Raw genomic sequence first — 26,121 nt, 5'->3', positions numbered from 1 at the left:
CCAGATCTGCTGACACATGATGTAATGGCAGATCTATGTCTGTGCAGTTGTATTTTGACTTGACTTATAGCAAGTATATAGGATATGTGGGTTTATATTTGACAGTAAAAAAAGTAATTTCAAAAGAGCCTTGTATGTTCAATACCAGTACTTGTGTCTGTAGAAAATGTTGATCAGATTCTCTTCACAATGCTTCTATTTACAGTCATTGTTGATGTCACTGATGTATGTGCATTTCCAATTCAGCTTAAACAATTTAGCCAAAGAAGTTTACATCACGATCCATGGAAAGTAGATCACAGACACTTAAGGAATTTTATGATTTTACTTTATTCAGAGAAATCTGAACAAACTTACTGACTTGATGAGGCTAGCACACCTTTCAGCTTCCCTTGAACAGCATAAATCTATCCTTTTGTTTGAAAAGGAATTTAATCCTGAGATCTGGACAGCTAAATTCCAAAAGACAACTACTGCTATTTAACACAAAGAAAAGAGCAGAAAATACTGAATTTACCATATTTGTTGGGACACCATAAATTTATTTTAAAAGTAATTTTTTTGTGCACTGTATGTTCTGGGACACATTGGGGTTTTTTAGTCGTAAGTTGTGGAACACCTTTTAAATCATTAGAAAATTACATGTCGGAAGAAGTACTCAAACGTAAATTTTATTAAAGAAAACTTTAGAAAGAAAATGCTGTGGGTGTAGTTTGTTTACACTTTTCTTCCTAGATGCAAATTTGCTATGAACAAGAGCTCAGGTAAGAATGAATTGTTTGTGTATATGAGAATGAGTTCAACTTTTTCTGTTCTAATTTATGCTTCAGCAAAGTTTTTTTTCTCTTAAATGTCAAGGTTTATTTGCCGTTCATCGTTACATGACTTATTTTGGCAAAATAACTATTGATGAGCACATTATAAACTATTCACTATAATTACATAAAAATATATTCAGAGAGAGAGAGAGAAAGAAAGAGAGAGAGATACCGGTAGATAGTGATGGTACAATGTGATTGATAAACATACTAATTCCGAAAACGAACATCTTTTATTTACACAGCAGTGATATATGACATAATCCAAGTACTGCTGAACAAACTTGAATGCCGCTAATATATTTAAGTTGAATCCTTCAACCTGTCTGCATTCTTAATTGTCTACTCAACCTCCTCAGGCTCAAATCCATCAAATTCGTCATCTTCACTGTCGCTGCCATCACATTCAGTATCTCTTATGATATTGTCCTCACATCCATTCAAGTTATTGTTAATACCACAAACTTTAAATGATTTTCAGATCAGATCTGGCTTGTCCTGAAACGATTTGACTGCTTTCACAATCCAGTCCACAACTGTTTGTTTATCGTTCCTTTCCTGTAAAGTTGAGACATATCTCTTTAATCCACTGCAGCATCACCTCCTCATCAACCCAACCTTTCTCCTGCACACTTATGATCCATCCTTTTGGTGCATGAATATCTTTTAGCTCCCTCACACCACGAAAAAATTATCACTGGTGGCAATACATCTGCTGCGGAAACTGCATGTACTAAGGTTGGATGCTTATTATCCACACCAGTCATGCGAATTCTCACACTTTTAACACCTTTCTTTTCGTTAGTTCCTCCAGAAATGAGATCAAAGTACATAGGAATTTCATTCATGTTTATTATCATCTTGTCCTCGAAATCATCTTCTCTTCTTGCCTTGACAAACTTGTGGAATAATTTTATTTTCTCCTCCAAATCTTCTGGGAGATGCTGGGCCATCATCCATGAATGAAGCACGAGGTTGTGTCGCTTTAAAAACCTGTTGCCCAGTTCCTACTGGCTTGAAACTCAGTTTCTGGACGTTCACTAGACACAAATTCCTTGGCATAAGCACATATAGTGTCCACACTAACAGGGATCTGCAGATCGCATTGGATGAGAACCCACTTTGCAGTTTTTCCATCTAATTCATTGCCATATGATACGGATCTCCCACTCCATGCTAAATGTCCTCATTCATTCAGCTGCTCAGAAAAATCTATTTGTGACCAATTTGCAATGGTTGATTTGGGGATTTTTAAATGTCTTGCTGTTACTCGAATTCCATGCAATTTTGAGAAATTTACAGCTCCATCTTTTTGCTTTAATGTAAAACGCTTATAATGCCCTCGCCTGACATCATCATTTTCATAGGCATCATCTCTCTCCTGACTGGGGTCTTTTTTGCAGTTGGTTCATATTCTTTTACATCACATTCCTCCTCTCTAGCATGCTTTTTTGGTCGACCTATGGGCCTCTTAGGTGAAGTTTTAGGCAATGCGTTTTCTTTCCAGGCATGAGGCAAGGCCTCTTCACTACTTGAGTATCGCATTACAAACTTATCCATAATAGCAGAGATCTGTAATGTGGTTTATTTTATTTTATTATTATTCCCCTTTATATAAGCTATGTACATGATAACAATGACTGTGAGGAATCACTTTGTGTAAACGTGGGAGAAGTTATCATTTCAAAGTGTTCGATTGTTTCTATTTATTTCTATTTATTTTCAAAATCCCAGTGAAAACAGGTAGAAAGAAATCAAAGTTGGCTTCCCCATGTCGGCTGACTTTATATACATATGTATAGTTTTTAAAAAATTGCTTTGTAATAAATTAACCTTTGTATTTGATATCCTACCAGTAGTTGTTGTTGCTGGGTTTAACGCCATTTTTCAGTACACGATAGGCTATACATGGCGGTCAGTATTAATGGTGGAGGAAGAACCCGGGAAAACCCCGGAAAGAACCACCGACCCACGAGAAGCTACTGGCAAGCTTTCTCACATACCCACATTGGCTGAATCTGAGACTCGAACCGGCGCAGACAGAGGTGAGATGGCAGTGATCCGTAACAGAGAGCGCCTTAGACCACTCGGCCACTCGGGGCCCCATCCTACCAGTAAGTTCAAACAAAGAGTTTATGACTGTTACAAGATGTGTTTATTCAACACCTGGGCTTTCATTTATTTGCCAATTGTAGTCATAATTGACACAAATGGATTTCAAGTTCTTCAGTGTAAATAGTATACACAGCATTAACTTGCTTTAATAATACATTTTGTAACCCATGGAATCAAAAAGATTGTCACTCACAGTGAATGTATTTCAGATTTTCTAATAATGATTTCAGTTTGCAAGATATTGTCATATTGTTACCCTGGATATAATGCACTCTTGGTTGATTGTACCTTACACCGTGTCAAGCATGAATGGCAGGTGCTTTCGAGCAATAAGGTTGATAATTCTCACACTCTCTCTCTCTCTCTCATTGATTTCGTGTATGATTTTGCAGGATCCAGTTTTCATTTTCATGATGTTCACACCTTTGAGGACAACCAAACATAATTCGTTTCTCAATATTCACGTCAATGACCAATGTGTTGTGTTATCTTGATGAAGGTGATAACACTATGGATGCATGCACTACTTATACAGAGTTGTGGATATATTTTTCCTTTAATAAAGAGCTAATGTTGACCAAAAAAGTGAATAAATGATAACAGTACAAAGTTAGTTTCTTTCATTTTATTATCAAATAAGCATTTTATTTATCTATTTTATTGTAACATGCGGTGTGGCCTGTTGTGGCGGGGATGGGGGGTGCAAATTGAATACAATTTATTTCATTTCCTAAGTCTTGGGACACATGATGTAGGTTAAAAGAAAATTCACCATAAGTTCTGGGACATGAAAAAAAATTTATTTTCATGTCCCAACATGTGTGGGAAATATGGTACTCTGAAATGCAAACTGTATGTTATGTCCTGATGCAGTAATGTCAGTACACACTGTCACAAACAGCACATGTTCTTGCTGTTGAATAAACACAACTTTGAGCCAGTTAGATTCTGATACAACAGGGACTGTTGCACATATATGTTAATGGCCATTTTTGGGGCTGGGGGTGCAAGGACTGGGATTTTCTTTGTGATGGGAGTATTTGTGTTCTTTCTTCCATTACAAGATAATGTTTTTCAAGTAAAATGAAGTGTAGAGTAAAATTTCATTTTAAACAAATCAGAGCAAGAATCCTAATTTGTTCTCTCCTGCCACCTCATGGAAAATTGAATGATCTGTCCATAAGCGAGACTTCACTTCACTAGATGTTCTACAGAAATTAAAGCAGTAGCCATTGTCAAGACAGCTATAAAATACTGACAAGAATTAGCATGAAACAAATATGTCAATTTCCACTTGGGAAGGTGTCATTTATACATGTATTACACAAGGCTATTTGACTTGGAGAGTTGTATGCAACAGCCCCAATTATAGCCCAACAGTTAGTAGTGGAATTTTGATAATTGTCCATAGTTAATTAAATTTATTGCTAAAATGAACAGTAATGTATGAAAATTGTTATGATTCCCTTTCTGTGATAGCTAATTAGCAATCAAGGATTTTCAGATTTTATTTTCCAACAAAAGGACCAATACCTTGCACCATCAGCTATAGTTTGCTTGCTTGCATTTCCTTGTTTTGGCATAAATTATACAGTGTTTGGGTATTGCAGTGTCCAAAAGATTTCCATCTCATTATTTAGTTTTAAATCCAGTTTTATTTAGTTGTTTTTAAGAAAGATGTGTCGCTGTAATAAGATACTGTACTGGGGTCATTGTCAGTATTAAAACTTGAAAATTGTTTAATGTTCCTTATGCAAGAGAATATGTGAAGATCCTTGTGTAGGGATATATTATTGTAGGTGAGCCATCACTAATTGTGTTGACAATTGAAATTGTCAGTGATCTGTGGGTTGTGCCTGGGCTAGGCCACCAGTCTGACCCTGCCTTGAGTTCATGTCTTCCTGTGCCATACAGTCCCAAACCAAACTAAATGCATGTCAAATCATGTATACTTTTTGATTCTGTAAATGAAGAAGAAAAAAATAACAGTATAATATACATGATTATTTTGTGTACCTTTTATCAAATATTGATGAAAGTAAGTGCAGTCATGTAGTCATCTGATTTTTGCAGTTTTGCGTATAGGTCTTTCTTTCTCTCTAAGAAGTTGGAGGTTTTGATAAATGGCATTTTTAGTTGGTTTTTAACTGATAATGAAATTAGATTTTTGATATTCTATTTTCATGTTGAGTCAAAGCATGCTACAACCATTGAGCCACTGACTTTAATCCCTTCACACTCTTCCACAGTGTTCTTGCAGAGATAAGCTGATATTGTGCTGACTGCATATAGAAGACACATGGCTCATGCATACCTCCTGAAGTGTGAACATCAACCAAAGTACATGCAGCCTTGACCAAAGTGCATACATCCTTGACCAAGGTGCATAACCTTGACCAAAGTGCCTACAACCTTGACCAAATTGCCTACAGCCTTGACTAAGGTGCCTACAACTTTGACCAAAGTGCCTACAACCTTGACCAAAGTGCATAATTGACCAAAGTGCGTACATCCTTGACCAAGGTGTATAACCTTGACCAAAGTGCCTACAACCTTGACTAAGTTGTCTACAACTTTGACCAAAGTGCCCACAACCTTGACCAAAATGCATACAACCTCAACCAAGATGCATGCAACCTTGACCAAAGTGCTTTCAAGCTTGATCAAAGATCATACAACCTTGACCAAAGTGCATGCACCCTCGACCAAGGTGCCCACAACCTTGACCAAAGTGCATACAACCTTAGGGCCTGAACAAGAGTGCATTCTCTGCCTCTGTACATCTACAGTGAAAAACAATTTTGTCACTGTATTTACTTTCACCATGTCAGACAGAGATTCTTTAATGTTAGCATGGTTAAGAAACTTTATGACAATGTACCACCCTAGACATCCATAAATTGCAAAAGAATAAGGTTTTGAAGTAATTCAGTCCCATATTGTATGAGTGATTTTGGGTAGGAGCAAAGACTTTGATAAATCATTGATTTTGTGTCGTCATTTACCAGACTTGTTGGTACTATTTAAAACCCAATAAAATGCCTATAATATTTCTTCTGTATTTTCTATTGAGTTTGAAACAAAAACAATGTTTTTATGTTTTAGATGGCCAGAGTGTGCTGGTGGTTTTTCTTCTCCAAAGTGATTGAGTTATTGGATACTGTAAGTCATTTATCTTCCTTTAGAACAGTTTCCTCATTTCTTGTAATAAAACATTTTTATAACACTTAATTGTCAAAAATAAAATCAGTAGAATTTTAAATTGAGATTACAGTATTCATTATGTTATGTACCTGATTTCCTAGCTGTAACCTGTAAAAGTATTGGGTTTTTGGAAATTCAGTCTCAACAGCCTATATAACAAGCATGTGGATCAAGCCTTTTGGCAGTGGTCACTCAACCACAACGATTGGTCAGCCTGATTGAAGATATTGGAGTCAGTAAGATAAGAATCCAACTAAGGTAAAATAGCTTCTACTTCACTTAGTAGAGCTTCTGACTCAAAGATATTTTGGTTTGATGCCTGCTCTGACCACTGTGGGTCAACTGCCTCATTGTGTCCTTGGAAAATCTCTTGAATCATATTACCGTATAGCCAGTAATATGTTAAGAATACCATTGAAACAAACAAACCAAAAGTGACCAACTTCAGTGACAATAGTGCATTATTTCCTTATTATGAAAGATTGTTTATACAATAAAACCTGTAATGAGAGACTGTCACTATGGGATAAACAAAGTTTTTAATAAACAGATTTGTTGAATGTATAGTGTTGTGACCTGTCATGAGGGCACCTGTGTTGAGAGATCAAGATAGCTTAGTATGGTCTCTCAAGACAGGTTTTGTTGTAGTAAAATTAAAGGAAAAACTTACTTCTATGAGGTCATCTTGAAATGATTCAAAGGATGTTTCTGCCTTAAATTTTACTTTTAGCAAATGGCCTCAACTAGGGTCATGAAAACAGAAGGGACTTAAAATTCCAAACATTTTTTTGGCAAAATAGGGTAGAAGATAAGTTAAAAACCTAATTTTCATTCACATATGCATTAATGTTTTAAAATATAAATAATCTTCATTGTGGCTGACAGAAAGAAATGTGTTTGTATTATCTAAATTAAAATGCTTGAACCTTGTTTTGAAATTAAAGGTTATAGTGTTGCACTTTTATTAATATTGTATAATGTTTTGTTACCAAAACTTAAGACCATTTTACCATTATCAAAACAGTATATTCCAAATAATAGTGAAAAAACTGAGGTAATAAAAGCAATATCTGTGAAGAAGTTTAAAGGCAGTATTTCACAAGAGCTTTGCCAAAATTCTTAATTACTTTTTGTTAGTTAATGATTTGGTTATGTATTTATTTTCATGTAAGCTTCTCTCACAAAAATTCTTCTGTGCATAATTCCAGAAATCGATACACTGTTCATTTTAATAAAGAAATAATGTTTCTCTGTTTGAAGTACCTTGATGATTATTTAATGCTGAAAGCAGTTATGATTATGTTTATTATCAAAGGTGCAAATGGGACCAATTACAAATGACTGATTAGTGGATCACTGTACACCTTTTGGGCCCCAGCTATGAATGTATTGCATACTAGGATCCTGATTATTTGCATGTTTAAACCCGTACAAGGTGCTTTGGTAGTACATAATCTCTAATCAATGACAGAGTATGTCCCAAATCCATATTTTACTCAGGGGTTATCTACAAATCATTGGGCACAATGGATCAGTTGTATGCATTCAAGGGTATCTGATCAGTTTAAATAGAAATTCTAGTTGCTTTTTTGTCTGATAGTTCAAGCCCTGAGCAATGTTTTATAAAATGATATAGTACATGTCAGCTGGATTTCTTGTTGTAGTGACTCTGTTTCAGCGAATTGTTTCAATCAGTTGAGATTTAAGGCAAGGGCAGAGAAGCATGTAGGATGAGGAGATTGGAATTTTCAGTTAGGCAAATTAATTAACTTGAAGAAAAATTAGTTGATTTGAAGGAAAATACTTAATTATTATGTTTGAAGGCTTATGGATATAAGCTGAAGCCATTTTCTATGTGAAATAATATACTGAAGATACAGTGTTGCTGCCAACTGGTTTATTTCAGTGAAATCATAATAGAAGTGAGAATGAATGTTGAAATAAGGTGAAATAGATGATAAGGGAAACAACAAAGTTTGATCTTTCCTGTAATGCCTCTTGAGTTCTTGCAGTTTAAATTAAACTACATAAAAGAGTATGAATTAAAATTAAATATGAATAGTTAAATGCATTGCAGTAAGGTTTTATGTGTAGGGATACTAAAAAAACTTGTTGAAACTATAATTACTTGAACTTTTTGTTATTTATTTAATACAGATTTGGTTTAAAATGTTTTTTCTCTCACTCAGTTGAATAGCCCAGATATTTTTATTATCATACATTAGAAACAATTTAACTTCTTCAGCCATTAACTTCTAGCTATTAGATAAAACATTTTGTACACAAACAATTTTGCTTCACTGTTTTTGATCTTTCAGGTTTTCTTCATTTTGCGGAAGAAAAATGAGCAGGTCACTTTCCTTCATGTTTATCATCACTGCAGCATGATCATCAATTGGTGGCTGGGTGCTCGTTTTGTGGCCGGAGGACAATGTAAGTTCTGTGGATCCTGTATGTACCCCGTCCTCTATAGATGCAGAGTTGTATAATAATTTTCATGTCTGTTTGTATCTTCATCCTTCTGTCTCTAATGCAGCTGGTCCCAGTTTTTAATAGCTTGCCATGATAAATGGTAAATATTACGATCATGATTTGAAGATGTGCATATCAACAAATCATTTTGCTCCACACTTTTTGTTAGAATTATTTCCCTTTTTGTCTTGTGGCTTAATGCAGTATATGATACAGTCTAATTAGTGCAGCTAGTCCCATAATTTTTCATAGTTTTTGAATGAATTGCCCTGAAACTTGGTAATTATTATGGTCATCACCTGGATGATGTGCATGATGATCACTTTGCTTTGGGAAGTTTAATAAGAGTTATTGCCCTTTTGACTTGCAGCTGACAATGAATGACAAAATCTTTTGAATGCAACTAGTCTCACATTTTTTAATGGATCACTGTGAATTTTGGTAAATGTTGTGGTTGTTATCATAATATGGGCACACAGTTATGTAATGGATTGCCATGAAACTTGGTAAATGTTATGGTCATGATCTGAATATGTGCATATAGTTAAATTATTGTGCTCATGTGATTATTTAAGAATTATTACCATTTTTGACTTAAGCTGAATGCCTGAACAGTTCTGAGAATGCTACTGGTAACATATTTTTATTGATCGCCATGAAACTTGGTAATTATTGTGATTATCGTCTAACCATGCATTTATCATCAAATTACCTTGCTTCTGCAATTCATTTGGTAGAGTTATTGATCTTTCTGTAACGTTGCTTTATGTAGTGTATAATGCAGTCTTTGTTAGTGCAACTGGTCCTCATTTTTTAAAATGAATTGCCATAAAACTTTGTAAATATTATTGTCATCCTGAAGATGATCATGTTAAATCATTTTGCTTACAAAATCTTTGTAAGACTTTTGACCTGTTTTGACATGTACCTGACTGCAATGTATAAGAGAATTTTGTGGCTATTACAGATTTAAGTTGATTGCCATGAAACTTGAGAAATATTAATATCATCATCAAAAGTCTTATTAATATCATCAACACTTTCCTTCTGTGATGTATTGCTTTTTTGGCTTTCAGCTCAATATAGTATATGACATAATTTCATGAACACAATTGTTCTGATAGTTTTCAGTGGGTCAGTGGGTCTCCATGAAACTAGGTACATGTTATGGTCATCAGAGTGAAATTGTTTACATACTATCATTACCAGAATGAAATTAGCTACATGTGTAGTCATCACAGTGAAACTTTGTACATGTGGTGGTCATTGCAGTGAATCTTGGTAATACCATAGTCATAATCTACAGAGCCAAAGATTGACAAATCTTTCTATTCCCTTGAGTTTTGTAAGAGTTACTGCCCTTTTGGCTTACAGCTGGATGCATTGTGTGACAAAATTTTGTGAAAGCATCTACTCTTGCAGTTTTATTTTTTACTTCTTACTACTAGATGGGTGGTTGGGATGGGCCCAGTCTTGACAAATTGGCTTGTCACATCAAGCCCAAGGAGGTCTTCATAGCTTGCTTTTCTCACTTTCTCTTTAACTTTTTTTCTTCTTTGTATCTCTCTTTATGCCACCATTGTGCCTACAGTTCACTCCTTTATTTTCCATCTCAGAAAACTTCCAGCAAGGTAGTGGCTTAATGTGTCAATCAGGAGGTATCTTTACTTGCTAAGTATATGCATCCCTGGCACCTGAAAAATGTCCTCTTGTTGGACTCTGGTGGATGGATGAACATGGTGATGAATATACAACATAACTCTGTTTTAACACTTACTCTCAAATGAAGTGAGTTCACCCAACATACGACTGCTAGATTTTAAGTTAGCCCGATTTTTGTGCCTTTTAACTTTTCTTTTATTCCACCTCCTTTTTTTTTATTTCAAAAGACATAATTAACATGATAATACAAAGGGGGCCAGCTTTTTATTCAGTGCAACAATACAACAAATACTTTTGCAAGTCAGTTATCAAAACACGGTGGGCACTTAATTAGGTTCTCAGAGAAATGCTTGCAGACATAGCTGTTACGGTAGATTGACGCATTTTATGTTTAATTACAAGAGGACACATTGCATTTATGACGATTACACTTAAATGGAACTAAAAGATGGAACTAGAACACAAATTTCAATTGATAACAAAATTATTTAATTTATATTTATTTATTAAAGTACTGCCTCCACTTGGCGTAAGTGACATTTTCATTGATCGAAATTTCCTTACATATCGTTAATTGCAGTGTACTAGGAATGTCATTTGGAAAGAAAATGTAAAAAAATGTATGAGCTATTTTTAAATTTGATATTCATAGTCTTGATTAAAATTTGCAGGTTCTAGCTACCGTTTTCAATGATAAAACAAGCGACACATCAAAGTTTCCATCACCAATTTTGATCGCAATTTTCTTCAAGTTCAACAAATGTGGTATTTTTGGGTTTAAAAAATGGGATCCAAGCCTGACAACGCGTTATAAGTGGGTTCATGAGTTATCAGGGCGCAAGTTATCAAGGGAGTGGTGTAACCATATTGATATTTACAGTAAATAAAAAGTAACTGTTGAGTAGAAGATTCACAACGCTTGATGCAAAATATGGCACCACATATAAAAACTAAACACTGTTTAGAGTGTGGCAGTCATTTTAAAAATAAAACTGAAAGCAAGTTTTTTATAATAATTTTCCTTTTACATGAATCAATAATTCATATTGTGATAGTATTCACCATATTTGATTTATTAATGGAGCAAATATCAACATTTGTTTTGATAAATTTTAAGCTTCGTGTCAGTCTGATTAATACTTCCAAATGAAACTAAATATTCAGACAAACTTTGTACACAAATTCCACTGGAACTATTTGGAATAAACTGGAACATGCAGTCAACATGACCTGGAACTGTAGGAGACCAGATGTTACTGGCAGCCATTTTGTTTGTGCTGCTAGAGAGATTCATGATCTATTCTTGCATAGAAAATTTAGAGGGAAATTCTCTGTGAGTTTAAAGAGAGGGAAAATGGAGAATATATGAAGGTGTGAATGAAGAACTGAAGGTGTTGAAAATGCAAAATATGGTTACTACATAATATTTTGCACAATTTGTATGGTATTTGGTTCATTTTTGAGTGTAGTGTCTTATACATAAACATGAAATGAATGATCATACTTCCTAGAATAGATTAGGAGATTATGGTTTTGCGAAGTAATCATTATTTTGTGAATTCCTAAGTGTATGATAAAACTAATTATTATTGTTATTATTATTATTATTATTATTGTCATCACAGTCAGTCTAAGCCTTGAAATTCTCGCTCTACGGTCTTTACTGATTGGCTACAATTGAGGAAATTTTTTGTTACCCCACCTTCGGGAACTTTTTGTCCTTACTATTACTATTAACATTTTGGTGGCTATTTTTTTAATTCTTTTGACAAAAGGGAATTAGAGAAAATAGATCACATCTGTCTAAATATGGCCAATTTACCTCACAGGGGATAGTTATGCCAAGGCTCTCAAAAGCTGGATATTATTCAGCTTGTTTCATAAATTCAATATTGAATCATTACCCATTTAAGATCCTCTTTATTATTATTATTATTGTTGTAATTGTTGGATTTGCTATTGCTGCTGCGATATGTCTGCATTTCTTAGCAAACAGACTAAAAAATCTAATCAGTTCATCCCTTGTATCATAATCAGTAATCATAACAAGTGAATGTTTTGATTTCATTAATTAATTTCAGCTGTCCCCAAACCAATTTTAAATCTTATGGAGTACCTCATGTATGTTTATGTTGATTGATCAGGGTTTATGTCATAATACCTACATATATTAACATGAATATATTCAGTATAAGTTAATAAATTTAAAATTTCTCTTTATAGTAGCTTATTAGAATTTAAATCAGAAATTAAAACATATATGTACTGATTGAGATTGTGTGCATATGGCAGAGAAGACAGGTCAGGTCAGCATAGATCAGATTTCCAAAATTTGGCTGTGTTTTGACGTAAAAAGAGGGAGGATTTTCATTTTCCTGATTTGTAGCATGCTAAAAGATAGAAATTAAAACTTTTAAACAAAATTAACATTTTCTAAATATTAAAATATGTACATTTCATCAAATCAGTCCTTTCTTACTAACTTGTTGCCATGGATACTCATCATATATGTACTACAAGCAATTTTAACATTTGTTTAGGAGATCGTTGCTGGATTATATTGGTGGCAGTCCTCATCATTGTTGATTTTAACTTTTAGAAGCTGATGAACCAATTTCTGAATTCAGGTTTCCTCAGTCTGAATTTTCCTTAGAATTGAAAATGTCCATTTTAATGTCTGCATTGGAATGTGACAATGTCATTACAATGGAGTCCACTAGTAAGTTTAAATTGTTTCTGGCCTGTAGGTAGATTCAGATTGCTGCCTGCCTGCCAGAACTGCTCAAAATTGGTTCTGTCTGGGTCTTATGTTTTAATGTCAGTAAGACATGTGAAACACAAATGCATGCATTTTACCATGACACTGCTTTTGTAACTTTAAGCCTAATTTGCAGATACCTCTGTTGTTATCATTATAAACCATTATTGCCACTCTTAAATAATGACAATCAAATCCAGAAAATGATTATCCCTTATTAGTATTACAGAAGAATACAAAGACCTAATTCATCTTAGACATTATGGATAACTGTGGCATTTAGTGATGTGTACTTGAGTCTGGTCCACATTAATGTTTACAGGGGATTAAATCAAGGTCAGTGGTGTTTATATCACTTGTAGTGTCTAATGCTTGAGTAACTTTATCCACATTTGGTCCAGATTCCATGATGGCATATTTATTGTCACAGTTAATATGCTTTTATGAGATGGGGTTTCGGCATGTTCCAATTAGTCATTCTAGCCACCATAACAGACTTTAATATCGGTTTTACTGGAAAAGCAGAATCCATATTCATATCCCATTGAGCTTGATTGCAACCACTTAAATTTCAGATTTCAACCATCATTGAATCTTGTTTGATATTTCAGTTGCATGGATTATGGTTTTTGGCATTGGCACACTTAGATATCTGCAGACGGTTTAACCACTGAAGTCAAGCTTACCCAGTTCTATGCCACTTGAGCGATAGAATAGTCCAGCATTACTAATCAGTTATCTTCTTTAATTCTGTATAAATTACTTTTGATCATACATAGCATAGACTCTGATTCATTTTGACAACTTTAAGCACTGAAGCAGAAAATACCCTGCAGAGAGAATCAAAGTAATGTTTATCGATTTTTGCTGATTGATCTCTTTGGTTACCCAACAATAATCAGTTGTCTTTAATCCTTTTGGAATTACTTCTGCTTATATATAGTATATCTACATCAACAAACTTCAAACACTGAAGCCAGCCGAACGACAGGATCAAAAGTGTGAAATTCACAACTACATTGCCTTGCCTTTCTTAAGCTAGTTTGCATACACGTCATAAGAGGCAGTATTACCCTAAACTGTAAAAAAATGTGAAGAAACAATAATAGAAAAAATTAAACTTGTCACTAATAATTTTATGTACAGTACATCGAGATTTTAATGAGTGATGGGAGGGACAGAGACACCCCTAAGCTGGGGAGAAAAGCCCTCCCACATGAGAGTTTCACATGTGTGAGATTACATGTGGCAAAACAGATATTATGAAATATGTCTTAATTTTTGTCAGTTTTAGAAATCTCTCACATGGACGTACCCCCATAAAAATGCTGGCATAAAACATTGGTTAATTACAATTTCAATGCTAAATCTTGCCTTTTATTTGAGTCTCAGATGTAGTCAGCCATTATCAACTGGTGAAGTCATTATTATTATTTTTATAATTATTACATTTTAATTGGAGCAGTAAACAGCCACAATTTTAAATTGATGTTTTGTCTCATTGCTGACAACAAACATTTATTTTCCTGTTGAGTTTAGCAGTGCTATGGGTGTTTTGTAGGATGCATTGTCATCCGTGTTGGACTCTGGTTGGCATAATATGATAAATTTGTATATTTTTATATATTTATTTCTTTATTATAAGAGCTTTTCTTGTTTTGAAACTTCCACTTAGCAAATCACAATCTTCCAATATGTCTTCAGTCATCTGCAATGGGGTTATATAACTATTGAATACTATCAATGAAGAATTCAATACCTCTGGTACGGTTCAGTTATTTGAATTAATCACATTTTTGAATGAATCCAATGTAGCATAGGAAAACTATAAATTATCTTTACATTTTTTTGATATGCATGAGAAAACTTGAGGATGCTTGAATCATTGAAAAGGATTTTGTTCTGTATCAGGTTATTGGAAATTGACAAGCTTGTTAGACTTTTAATGCAGGCATGCTGTGAAAAGAATGTGGTTGACTGAAGAGATTAAGTACAGTTTTTAATGATTGTGCTTCCTCGGGAATTTGAAATATTTACTGCTAATGAAATCAGTTCAGTAATCTAGGATTGGTTAACATGATGGAATTTAATTTTAAAGCTAATTGATGAGATCTGTTCATAGAAGAAATCTTACCTTTATACATGTGACAGAACCAGGACATAAAATCAGTAGATTTCATATTTTTTATCAGTAGGTTAACTTTCTGATCAGTAGTATATTATTGTATTTGGTGCATTGAAAGGGGATTGAAAACTAAACATACATTTTATGCCATAATATTTTGTCCTTTCATATTATAATAACGCAGCAAGTTTCGGACATGAATTAGATTTAGACAGCAAATGCTACAATAATAATTAATACAAGTCAGGCAGGATATTTACCTATTAAATGAAAAGGATGAGTCTTAGACTGATCTGCTCAGGATTGCACTGGTGAAAAATTTCTCTTATCTGTTTCTTACAGGTCTCTATAATCTGTGGATATGTCTTATGAAAATACGATTTTTTTCTTTTAACTAATAAATATTTTCATTATTTAATTTTCAGAAGCATTGTATGGTTTCAACTATAAAATGGCCTGTGCAGTAGACAGCATTTAAAATTCTTAAATTTGTCTTACCATAATTACAATCACATTTATATATAATGGAGTCAAGATGTCACAAAATATGCATTTTGAACTGGTTTGTGTTATTTCTAAATTTGTGTAAATCCTGGATTTTCCCCATTAAATGCATTAATGATTACAGTTTATCTATCTCTTTGTATGCCTTTCAAAGAGCTTTTCTTGCAAGGGAAGTACATCTGATGTTATCCAGAAATTAACCTTTTTTGATTCTTATGTTCTAATATATACTGGAACTGATCTTAAGAGAGCTTCTATGGGAACCCAAATTGCAATCTTTAGTTACAGTTCCACTAATACTAGTCTTTTTGAGCATTTGTAGGTTCAGATATAGAATAAAACTTTCTGGTCTCTTAAGAATAGTTGTAAAAGAAGCATTCCAAGCACATTTTTGACTGTATCTGCCCTTTTATTCTTAAAACTAGTAAGGAAGAAGTTGGAAAATGGCAAATTAAAGCAATGTTAGAATATAGTGGGTTGATTTCATTCCATTTCTGTCATTAGCTTTGACTCGTATATGGCTCTAATATCAAGTCATGAAGTATTAATTACTTTGAAAGGAAGTCATTTCTTAAAATCATTTATTATCAAGGCCTCCTTGGTAGAAGCTTGTCATAGCAATCACTTTGGTGTCTGTGTGTTTGTCTGTCAAGTGACATCCATCTGTACATTCATACACACCATACATTCAGGTCACTATTAAAGTTTTATTTTAGATTAAACCTAATTTAAGGCTTTTACCTTTGAGCTATTTTTAAGTTTTTGATATACTAAGCTTTCCTTTCCTTGACACTTTCCCTTTTGGTCCAAGACCTTAATTTTGGCATGATACTTTGTATGTTAATAAGTTATTATTTAGAAGCCAAGTCACATGACAACACTGGTTTTCAGGGTTAAAGTCATGGCATATTAAAGTTTACCATCAATGTGACTTCCTCTTCCAATGTGCCTTGCTGCTTGTCATATGAGGCAGCTGGTGTTGGCAGTCATTTTCCTCTTCATGCATACCAACGTAATGTTAAAAAGGTATATTTATGTAACAATTTATTTTGCATTTGACAGATTTTAATCTTTTTTGCCTTGGTGTTTGTTTTGTAAGCCTTTTTTGGATAACTAAACTTATTCTAACTATTATGCCAGGACTGCAGATGTGATGTCAAACACCATGCATACATACATATGCACACATGCATGCTTGCATGCATATACACAGAGACATACACACATTTGTACTTTCCCTTCCACTCTGTAACTTTCAAGTCATTTGATATTTAGGGATGAAATTTAGTATACTTGAACGTTATTGCTGGGAGGTGTGACACATACCTCAAAGGGGCCCTGTTTTCAAGGTTACGGTCATACCTTACTATGTTAGTATTTTCCATCACACTTTCCCTTCCACTCTTACTTGCACGTAAAGTGATGCAACTTGGTATACGAATACATCAGCATTATAATCTGTTCCAGTTACTACAGGGGGGTTCCTATCTTTAGTGTCATGGTCAAGGCTATTTATGTTATTTTTCCAGCATACTTTCCTTTCTGGACAATAACTTTCAAGATATTTTCATATTAAGGGATGTAACATTATATAAATCATCATTACTGAAGGAAAAATGTAAAGTATGGTATATAGTCACTAAAAGGTATGTCTTGTATTATATTGGAGTTGCTTTCTGAAAGAAATCGGTCATGGTTGAATATTTTTAGTTTTCCAGCACCATTTTGTCCACTAAGTTTAGAGATTAAATAATTTAACTGAGTATACTTTTATAGCATTGTAGCGGACTTTAAATGTACCACACTGGGGTCCTCTCTTCAAGGTCTATGTCATGGCCCTGTATTTCAAGTTTTTCAGTGTACATTCATTTACACTAAAAAATTTCAGATCCATTTGAGTTTAAGGGAGGCAGCTTGGTAGACTTGTATGTTATAATTAGCGGGTTTGTTGTATACTTCATAGTTGATACTGTAAGTTTTAAGATTTCATTACAGTTTCCTTTCCACTCGTCCACTTCAGAGTCATTTGAAATTAGGGAAAGAAACTTCGTAATTGTCACTAAGAGGTGTGTTACGTATCATAGTAATTCTCCTTTTTCATCTAATGCCTTTTAAGATGGGGCCATAAAACTCGGTTACTTTCCACGTACAGCTCTTTCATTGGGGTCAGTCAGATTTCATCACTGTAAACATTTGGTGAGCAACCCTGAATTTGCATGTTAATCTGGCATCAGATAAGTGCTAAAGGCCTCATACCTTATATGGATGTGTTAGTGTCTTGGATCATGGAATAGTATTAAGCTTTTTAGAAATTTAATTTGGGTCTTTTTAAAAAGTAAAACTAATCATCAAGGAGATTTAATAGAGCTTACAGAACTGTGAAAATATTTAGTGCTGAATTAAATCAATTCAGTATTATAGAGACATAATTACATTACAAAGGGAGATTTTAAAAGCTCATGAATGAAATTTGTTGTTGGAGGAAATCCAATCTTAGTCTGGATGCCTTCAAATTTCTCCACAGTCTGGTATTGTAACTTAATTGTTAACAGTTCTGATGATGTTTTTATTGCAAACCTGTAGGATATTAGACTACTGGTAAGTGTTTTTTGTTATGATCAAATGAAGGTATCTGACTTCAGTTGCAAAACCCCCAACTATTTTGATGTTTTTCTTTGAATATGAAAGGTTGAGAACTAGGAGCATGGGCATTGAAATTTATTAATGTTTCAGTTGCTTATCATTTGTGTTCTTTGCATAAATGCATGTTTATTTATTTGGCTTTAATTTTCTCTCTGTTAAGCTGGTTCATATTTCATATAATTCATTTTAACAATTAGCTTTATAGCCATTTTCATTGTGACATAAAATTACCTAGAAATTTGGATGAAATAGTTTTTAATCTGATATCAGAAAAACACCAATGGCCTGTTGCTTCATATCTATTTTATTACATGTATATAAAATCATAATTCTTTGGTGTCAGATAATTTGGAATGCAGGTGTTTCATATAGTTTTTATTGAGGCTTATGTTAAAATAAATTTAACAAATAGGTGAATAAAATTTTAAATGATTTTGCTTGTTGATGACTGAAATATTTACTGCTTAATTATCAGCTTAGTGTTAAAGGGACTGGGTAACTTTATAGGTTTAATTTTAAAAGTTTATGGGTTAGATCTTTTTGTAGGATGAAACCTACCATATTCAAAAATTATAATATTGTTAAATTTCATGAGCTCCAGAGTCATCATAATAATTATACACAGATGAGGAGGTAGAGGGTTCAAACCTTGACTGAGTCATACCAAAGACTTGTAAAAATATTACTAGCAGCTGCCTCCCTTGGCATTCAGCATTAGGAAGTTAGTTTTAGGACTGGGCAGCCTTGTGTCAGGATAACGAGACTGGGTGGGACATGATGCTACATGTCTGCAGCATTCTGTTACAGTGCTAAATATCACTGTAATCTGCCACACTGCAGATATCATAGCGATATGACTAAAAAAGTGTAAAAGTTACTTTAAAATCCAAAACATATGCACACTAAATTAAATGATGTCATACACTTCCATTAGATGCAAATTCAAACTAGAAGAGTTAGCTCTCTTTGACTGTGTAGTGAACTCTTTAGCTTGACACGGTTTTCTGTCAGCATGGTTGCACAGAGTAAAAGACACGTGATCCATTTCTGAGATTACTTCAAGTAAAACGAACAACTAATCAGAGTAGAAAGTTCTAAGAAAATTAGGATATTCCAGGCATGCCAGGACAGAGATGTGTGCTCATAATAGATATTTAATATTAGAATTTTGAGATTTGTGGATATTATGCTGAATATGATCATTACTGTGCTGGAATATCTTCATGTACAGTGTATGTTCCACAGGATGATGATATTAGTCAGTAAGTAGGTATCTTTAGTTGTGGTATGTTTCACAAGATATCAGTCAATGAAGTTTATCTTTAGGTGTAGTATATTCCATATAATGATGTTTTGGTCAATGAGTTTTATATTGTTGGTTGGTATAGTGTATATTCCACAAGTTGATGAAGTTGATGATATTGGTGAATGAGGTTTATCTTGATGGTTGGTACAGTGTATTTAGTACAGTGTATATTCCATGAGTTGATATTGGAAAACGAGGTTTATCTTGATGGTTGGAATAGTGTATGTGGTACAGTGTATATTCCACAAGTTGATGATTTTGGTCACTGAGGTTTATCTTGATGGTTGGTACAGTGTATGTGGTACAGTGTATATTCCACAAGTTGATGATTTTGGTCACTGAGGTTTATCTTGATGGTTGGAATAGTGTATGTGGTACAGTGTATATTCCACAAGTTGATGATTTTGGTCACTGAGGTTTATCTTGATGGTTGGTACAGTGTATGTGGTACAGTGTATATTCCATGAGTTGATGATATTGGAGAATGAGGTTTATCTTGATGGTTGGTACAGTGTATGTGGTACAATGTGTATTCCACAAGTTGATGATATTGGTGAATGAACTTTATTTTCAGATGTGGTATATTCCATAGTGTGATATCATTTGTTATTGAGGGTTTACATTTACACATAATTTGCAGTTTTCATTTATGCACAAGCCTAACATTTATTTACATACCTTGGTCTTTTTTCATTTGCACACATTTAAAAATCATTTATATAGAAAACCAGCAGAACTGGACAAAATATTGTAATAAAAACTGAATACAGTCAGTCTTAAAATATTTATATAAATTCTGCCTGTCTTATGTTATTTTGTTCTTGTCTTTTGATTTCAAGATGACCACCATTTTCTGCCTCTTAATTTGTCATGGTCATATTTTTGAGATTAACCCTTTGCTTCCCATATAAAATTCTGACCCTCTTTCCTGTGCCTCCCATATGACATTCACAACATCATATCCATGCTCCCCATAAAAAACCCACAGATAAACTGTAAGGCAATGTCATCTTCAAGAATTTATATTCTTGCATTACTGGAATAGCCTCAAAATAACATAATCATTTTCACCACAAGTTAACATCTGTTTTCATTGCCAGATTTCCACAAGTTATTATTTGTCATCATTTTGTGATGAAGACAACTTTCAAAGCACAAGTTGCTTTGTTTTAAACATAGCGTCTTGGGCTTTGAAACTTAAAACATCAATATGTAAGTACATTTAACAATATGTAAATCAGCATACTTGGTGACAGCATTTTTGAAAATAATTTAGTGAAAATTTTCACTGCCATGCTTGCGTTATATTCTTTGTACTATCAGTCTGAAGCCACAAGCGAACCTGTCAGTGGGCAGAAACATAATAATGGTGGACATTGCGGTATCTAGGCAGTACCTCTTCATTAGCCATATTTGTAATTGAAGTGGTACAATATGCATCATAATGTTCATCGTAGTCTCTCTGCCTTAGCGGACACTATTTCCTCTCTTTCAGCATCTTGCGCTTCTTTTCTAAATAAAATGACCAAGGCAACTTGTGTGAAAGAAGCCAAGCATGTGTACAGCATCTGTCAAGTAATCTGTTGTTGATATCTATTACACTAGTGAGACAGTGGAGGTGGGATTCTCATCTTTTTAATCCATATGTACAATTTGTAAACAGATATGGAGTTTATCAGTGTTTGTTTATACTTTTCTCCCTAACTGCAAACTTTCAAAGAACTAGAGTTCAGGAAAGAACAAGTTCAACATTTATTCTAAACTATGCTTTGACAAAATTTCTGTGAATTTTTAAGCAATTATGTAAAATATGTGATGAGAGAGAAATAGAGTCAGTATGTATATGTATGGAGAGGGATTTACATATGAAAGCTACTGAGTGAGATATTAAAGTGATAGATATGTAATTCTGAAACCCAGCAGCAGTGATCAGTAAACATACCACAAGTACCAATGAATAAACACACATATCAGTATTATATGCTACCCTTAAAGCTGTCCAGATTCTTAATTGTCCTCTGGACAGCCTTGGTCTCAAGCCATTCAAACTTGTTTATTGTTTCTACCAATGTCAGCATATTCAGCATTTCTTTTGACATTGTTCTCACATCTTTTGAGACCATTCCAGTGGCCTAAGTGGTTAGAGTGTCCACCTCAGGTGCAGAAGGTCGCAGGTTTGAATCCAGGCCAAGGCATACCAAAGACTTATAAAAATGGCACAGGCAGCTACCTTGTTTGGTGCTCAGCATTAAGAGGTTAGGCATAGGACTGGTTGGCCTGGTGTCAGGATAATGGGAGATGATGGCACATGTCTGCAGCATGATGCCCCAGTGCTAGACACTGCTTTAGATTGCCACACTGCAGATATCATAGTGATATGACTGAAAAATTGATAAAGCTGCATTAAAAATCCAAATCACACACACAAGTATACACACATACACGCATGCGCGCACACACACACACACACACCTGTTGAAGTTATTGTTAATATTCTACACTTCAAATAATTTTTTATTATATGTAGCTTACCCTGCTTTGCAAACCAGTACGCAGCTGTTTGTTTGTCTGCAATCTTAATAAGAGAGTGTTGTCATTCTTCTTGGCAAGACCTTCTGCTACATTATAAATAAAGTTTGACTGGCTTATCCTCTTGTTGGACTTAACTGATTTATTTTTTTAAATCTCTAGTGGTTGCAGCCTGGAGACACATCCACACAAAATAACTGCTGACGCTGTATTGCTCTTCTCAAAGCCTTCTTTGCAGCATCTGAAATATTTAAATGGATTGAATCCATCATTAAAGTGATTGCTTCTTTCTTGTATACTTGAAATAGATCTTTTTAATCCACTGCAGCATCACCTCTTTTTTAACAGTCAGATCTTTTGCTTCTCGTGGGTCGGTGGTTCTTCCCTGGGTTTTCCAGGGTTCTTCCTCCACCAGTTATACTGGCCGCCATGTATAGCCTATCTTGTGCTGAAAAATGGCGTTAAACACTAGAACAACAAGAACAACAGATCTTTTGCTACACACATATGGTCCATTCTATCAATGATTTATCACCCTTTGTCCTTGAAAAATTACCATTTGAGGCAGTATGATCCCCTAAAGCAGAAACTGCAAGAATTAAAGTTTGATCCTTTTTACAATCTGCACCAGTCATACAGATTCTAGTGCTTTTGACCTCCTCCTTGTTGCATGTCATTGTGACAATAAGATCAAAGTACATTGGCGTTTCATCCATGTTAATGCTCATATTGTCAGTTAAATTATCTTCTCTTCTGGCCTTCACAAATTCATTGAATGATTTATTTTTCTTCTACAAGTCTTCTGGGAGTTGCTGGGCCATCAAAGGTCAGTCCATTTTTTCTGCCTATACTGTCCTCCTCCTAGTAGAAAAAACAAGCTGGCTGACTCTCTTTTTGGAGCAGTTTCTGAATCTCCTGGACTATGGAAATTCAATAGCTGGCAACCTGATTATTCTTGGAGATTTCAACTTTCACTTTGACTGTCCCTGAAACTCAGATACATCAAAACTCATAGATTCCATTAATGTTTTCAACCCCAAACAGTCAGTTCACCAACCCACCCATAAACATGGTCACATTTTAGACTGGATTCTTCATAGACCTGATGATAACATTCTACGGTCCTCCCTGGTATCCCATGACCTTGCATCAGATCACCTCTGCATTATATGCCATCTTGATGTATCCACCTTTATCTGTTACTAAGAGAAACCTCCATATGATAAATAGAACCAAACTAATGCACAACATCCAAGTAAACCTAATAACTTGCTTACCTCCTACCGCAGAACAACTTGATAACTGTCTGCATTCATTACTTGACAAACATGCTCCAGCTACCAAGTGCAGAGTATCAATTCAAAAGCATTCTCCATGGTATAGCAGTGTTAGGGACCAGCTTTGCACTGCTAAAAGAGACTGCCGTAAAGCTGAGAGGCCCTGTTTCCACCAGACTCACTATTCATAAGCAAATCTATGAAGTCGCTAAGAAGAATGTCACAAATATAGTCCATGCAGCGAAATCAGCCCACTACACTACTAAGATCATGGAAAGTTCCAGCTGCAAAGAGCTCTTTGAGATTACTAACAAGCTAATGTCAAGGAACAAATCAATACCACTTCCAACTACCTTCTCTCCAGTTGACCTTCCAGACACATTTGCAAATTTCTTCCATGACAAAGTACAAACCATTAGAGATAAGCTTGACACCACAATTTCAGTTGACTCATCGTCACCATACAGTTGGGATACAGAATTTGAGCAGCAACCATTAGCAGCATTTGAACCTGTCTCTATGGATTTCGTACGTACAATTGTGATGAAGAGTGCTCCAAAGTCATGTGAACTTCATCCAATTCCAGCATCACTGCTGCTTGAGTGCTTAGATCCAGTATTGCCTTCACTAACTGATGTTATTAATACCTCTCTCTCATCAGGGGAATTCCCATCATTTTTCAAAACTGCCATTGTAAAACCTCTGCTGAAGAAATCAACACTAGACCATAATGGTTTAAAGAACTACCTCCCAGTTTCTAATCTCCCATTCATATCAAAAATCTTAGAAAAGGTTGTTCTATCCCAGCTTGTATCTCATCTAAATTCAAACAGTCTTTTTAGCAATGTACAATGTGCATATTGCCCTTGCCACAGTACTGAAACTACTCTTCTAAAAGTAGTCAGTGACATTCTCTCTGCGTTGGATAGCAGAAAGATTACAGTCCTCACCCTCCTTGATTTGTCTGCAGAATTTGACACAATAGACCATGATATATTACTTCACCGTCTCCAGCATGTATTTGGCATTCATGATACAGCCTTACTCTGGTTCAAGTCCTACTTGGTCAACAGGACATAAATTGTATCTGCAAATGGAATACACTCCAGCCCAGTTGATCTATGTTGTGGTGTTCCACAGGGGTCTGTTCTTGGACCTATTCTCTTCATTCTGTACACTCAGTCACTCTCAAGTGTCATAGATCATCATCCAGTGTCTCACCAATTGTACGCTGATGACACCCAAATATACAAATCTAGCCACCCAACTGAAGTTGATGCCACCATCCAAGGTGTAGAGAGGTGCATTTCTGATGTGAAATCATGGATGACATGTAACAAGCTGCAGATGAATGATGATAAAACTGAGGCCATTCTGATCACAACAAAAAGACTTTCACATCCTTTACCTCAAACAATAAATATCAGCAACGCCAACATTAAATTCACACAATCAGTACGAAATGTAGGTGTTACTCTGGACAGTACTCTCACATTGCACCAACATGTCATAAACATATGCAAGGCTGCATATCTTGAGCTGAGGCGCATCAGCTCATTTCGCAAATATCTTTCAGCTGATGTCACTAAAACACTTGTGTGTTCATTAGTACTTTCAAGACTGGACTATTGTAACTCAATTCAGCTTGTTTTTTATTTTTTAATGTTTTTCTAATTTCATGGTGTTTGTTTTTTGTAATAATATTATTATATGTTTTTTATCTTATAGGTGTTGTCTAATGTTGTAAAGCGCTTAGAGCTTCTAAAGATTAGGCGCTATACAAAATCCTCATTATTATTATTATTATCAGTGTCTCTGCTTGAAACACTTGACTATGCTACTTTAAAATTCCTGTTGTCCAGTTCCTACTGACATGAAAGTCAATATCTTGATATTCATCTGACACCAGTTCATTGGCATAAGCACATTGTGTCCAAGCTGATGTGCAAATCTTTCTGGGTGCAAATCCACTTTCTCTTTTTTTTCTCCATATCAGTCATTGCTGTAGGACACTGGTATACCATTCCTTGGTGTATATAGTGTGTTTCCTAATTCATTAGCTGTTGAGATCCAGTTTTGAACAATTTTCGATCATTGATTTAGGGATTTTGAAATGTCTTGCTGTTATTCTAGTTTTGGTGCAAATTTGAGAAATTTGCTGCTTCTAGGAAATTGCTTGTATGTGAAATGCTTGTAATGCTGTTGCCTGAGAGCACCATTTTCACAAGCAATATCTATGTCCTGTGTGGAATTCATGTTTTTTTTTTGTTGGCTTGTTCATCTTCCTTTACATCACACTTATTCATTCTTGCATACTTTCTAGGCTTACCTATGGTCCTTTTAGGTGAAGCATTAGGTAAAGGCTCATCTCCCCCTTGAGTATTGTGCTACAAGATTATCCATCATGACTGAGGTTTAGACTGGTTTATTTTGTTTTGATTCCCCTTTAAAGTTGTATAGTAAACCAAAGCAAACAACTCTCTGATTATCAACATAATTAAAGCAACATTAGGAAATATCATCAATCCAAAGATCACAGTGAGGGTTGATTTACTAAAGCATCTTCATCAGAGATTTTTGATGCCCACTTATTGCAGGATGTTGGAAACCAGGTCATCATTAGCATTATAGTTGAGATGGAGGCAATAAGATGACTCAGACTAATGTAGGTTTAACATTGTAAGACCAGTGCAAAATGAAATTATTAT

The 26,121-nt window shown here is 34.7% G+C and overlaps 1 protein-coding gene across 2 annotated transcripts in view; it reads left to right on the top strand.

The window, feature by feature from the left end:
* Positions 1 to 26,121, top strand: part of LOC149807376 (very long chain fatty acid elongase 4-like) — a 144,397-nt gene that overhangs the window by 44,856 nt on the left and 73,420 nt on the right. For both annotated transcript variants that reach the window (XM_089965951.1, XM_089965943.1), the window contains 2 exons: positions 6,039 to 6,095; positions 8,456 to 8,570. In XM_089965951.1, coding sequence (XP_089822077.1) covers positions 6,039 to 6,095; positions 8,456 to 8,570 — 172 coding nt within the window. The remainder of the gene's footprint in view (positions 1 to 6,038; positions 6,096 to 8,455; positions 8,571 to 26,121) is intronic.

This window comes from Sinohyriopsis cumingii, chromosome 1, assembly GCF_028554795.1.
Source record: "Sinohyriopsis cumingii isolate HCF-2022 chromosome 1, ASM2855479v2, whole genome shotgun sequence".
NCBI lineage: Eukaryota > Metazoa > Mollusca > Bivalvia > Unionida > Unionidae > Sinohyriopsis > Sinohyriopsis cumingii.
This window is presented reverse-complemented; position numbering and strand designations above follow the sequence as displayed.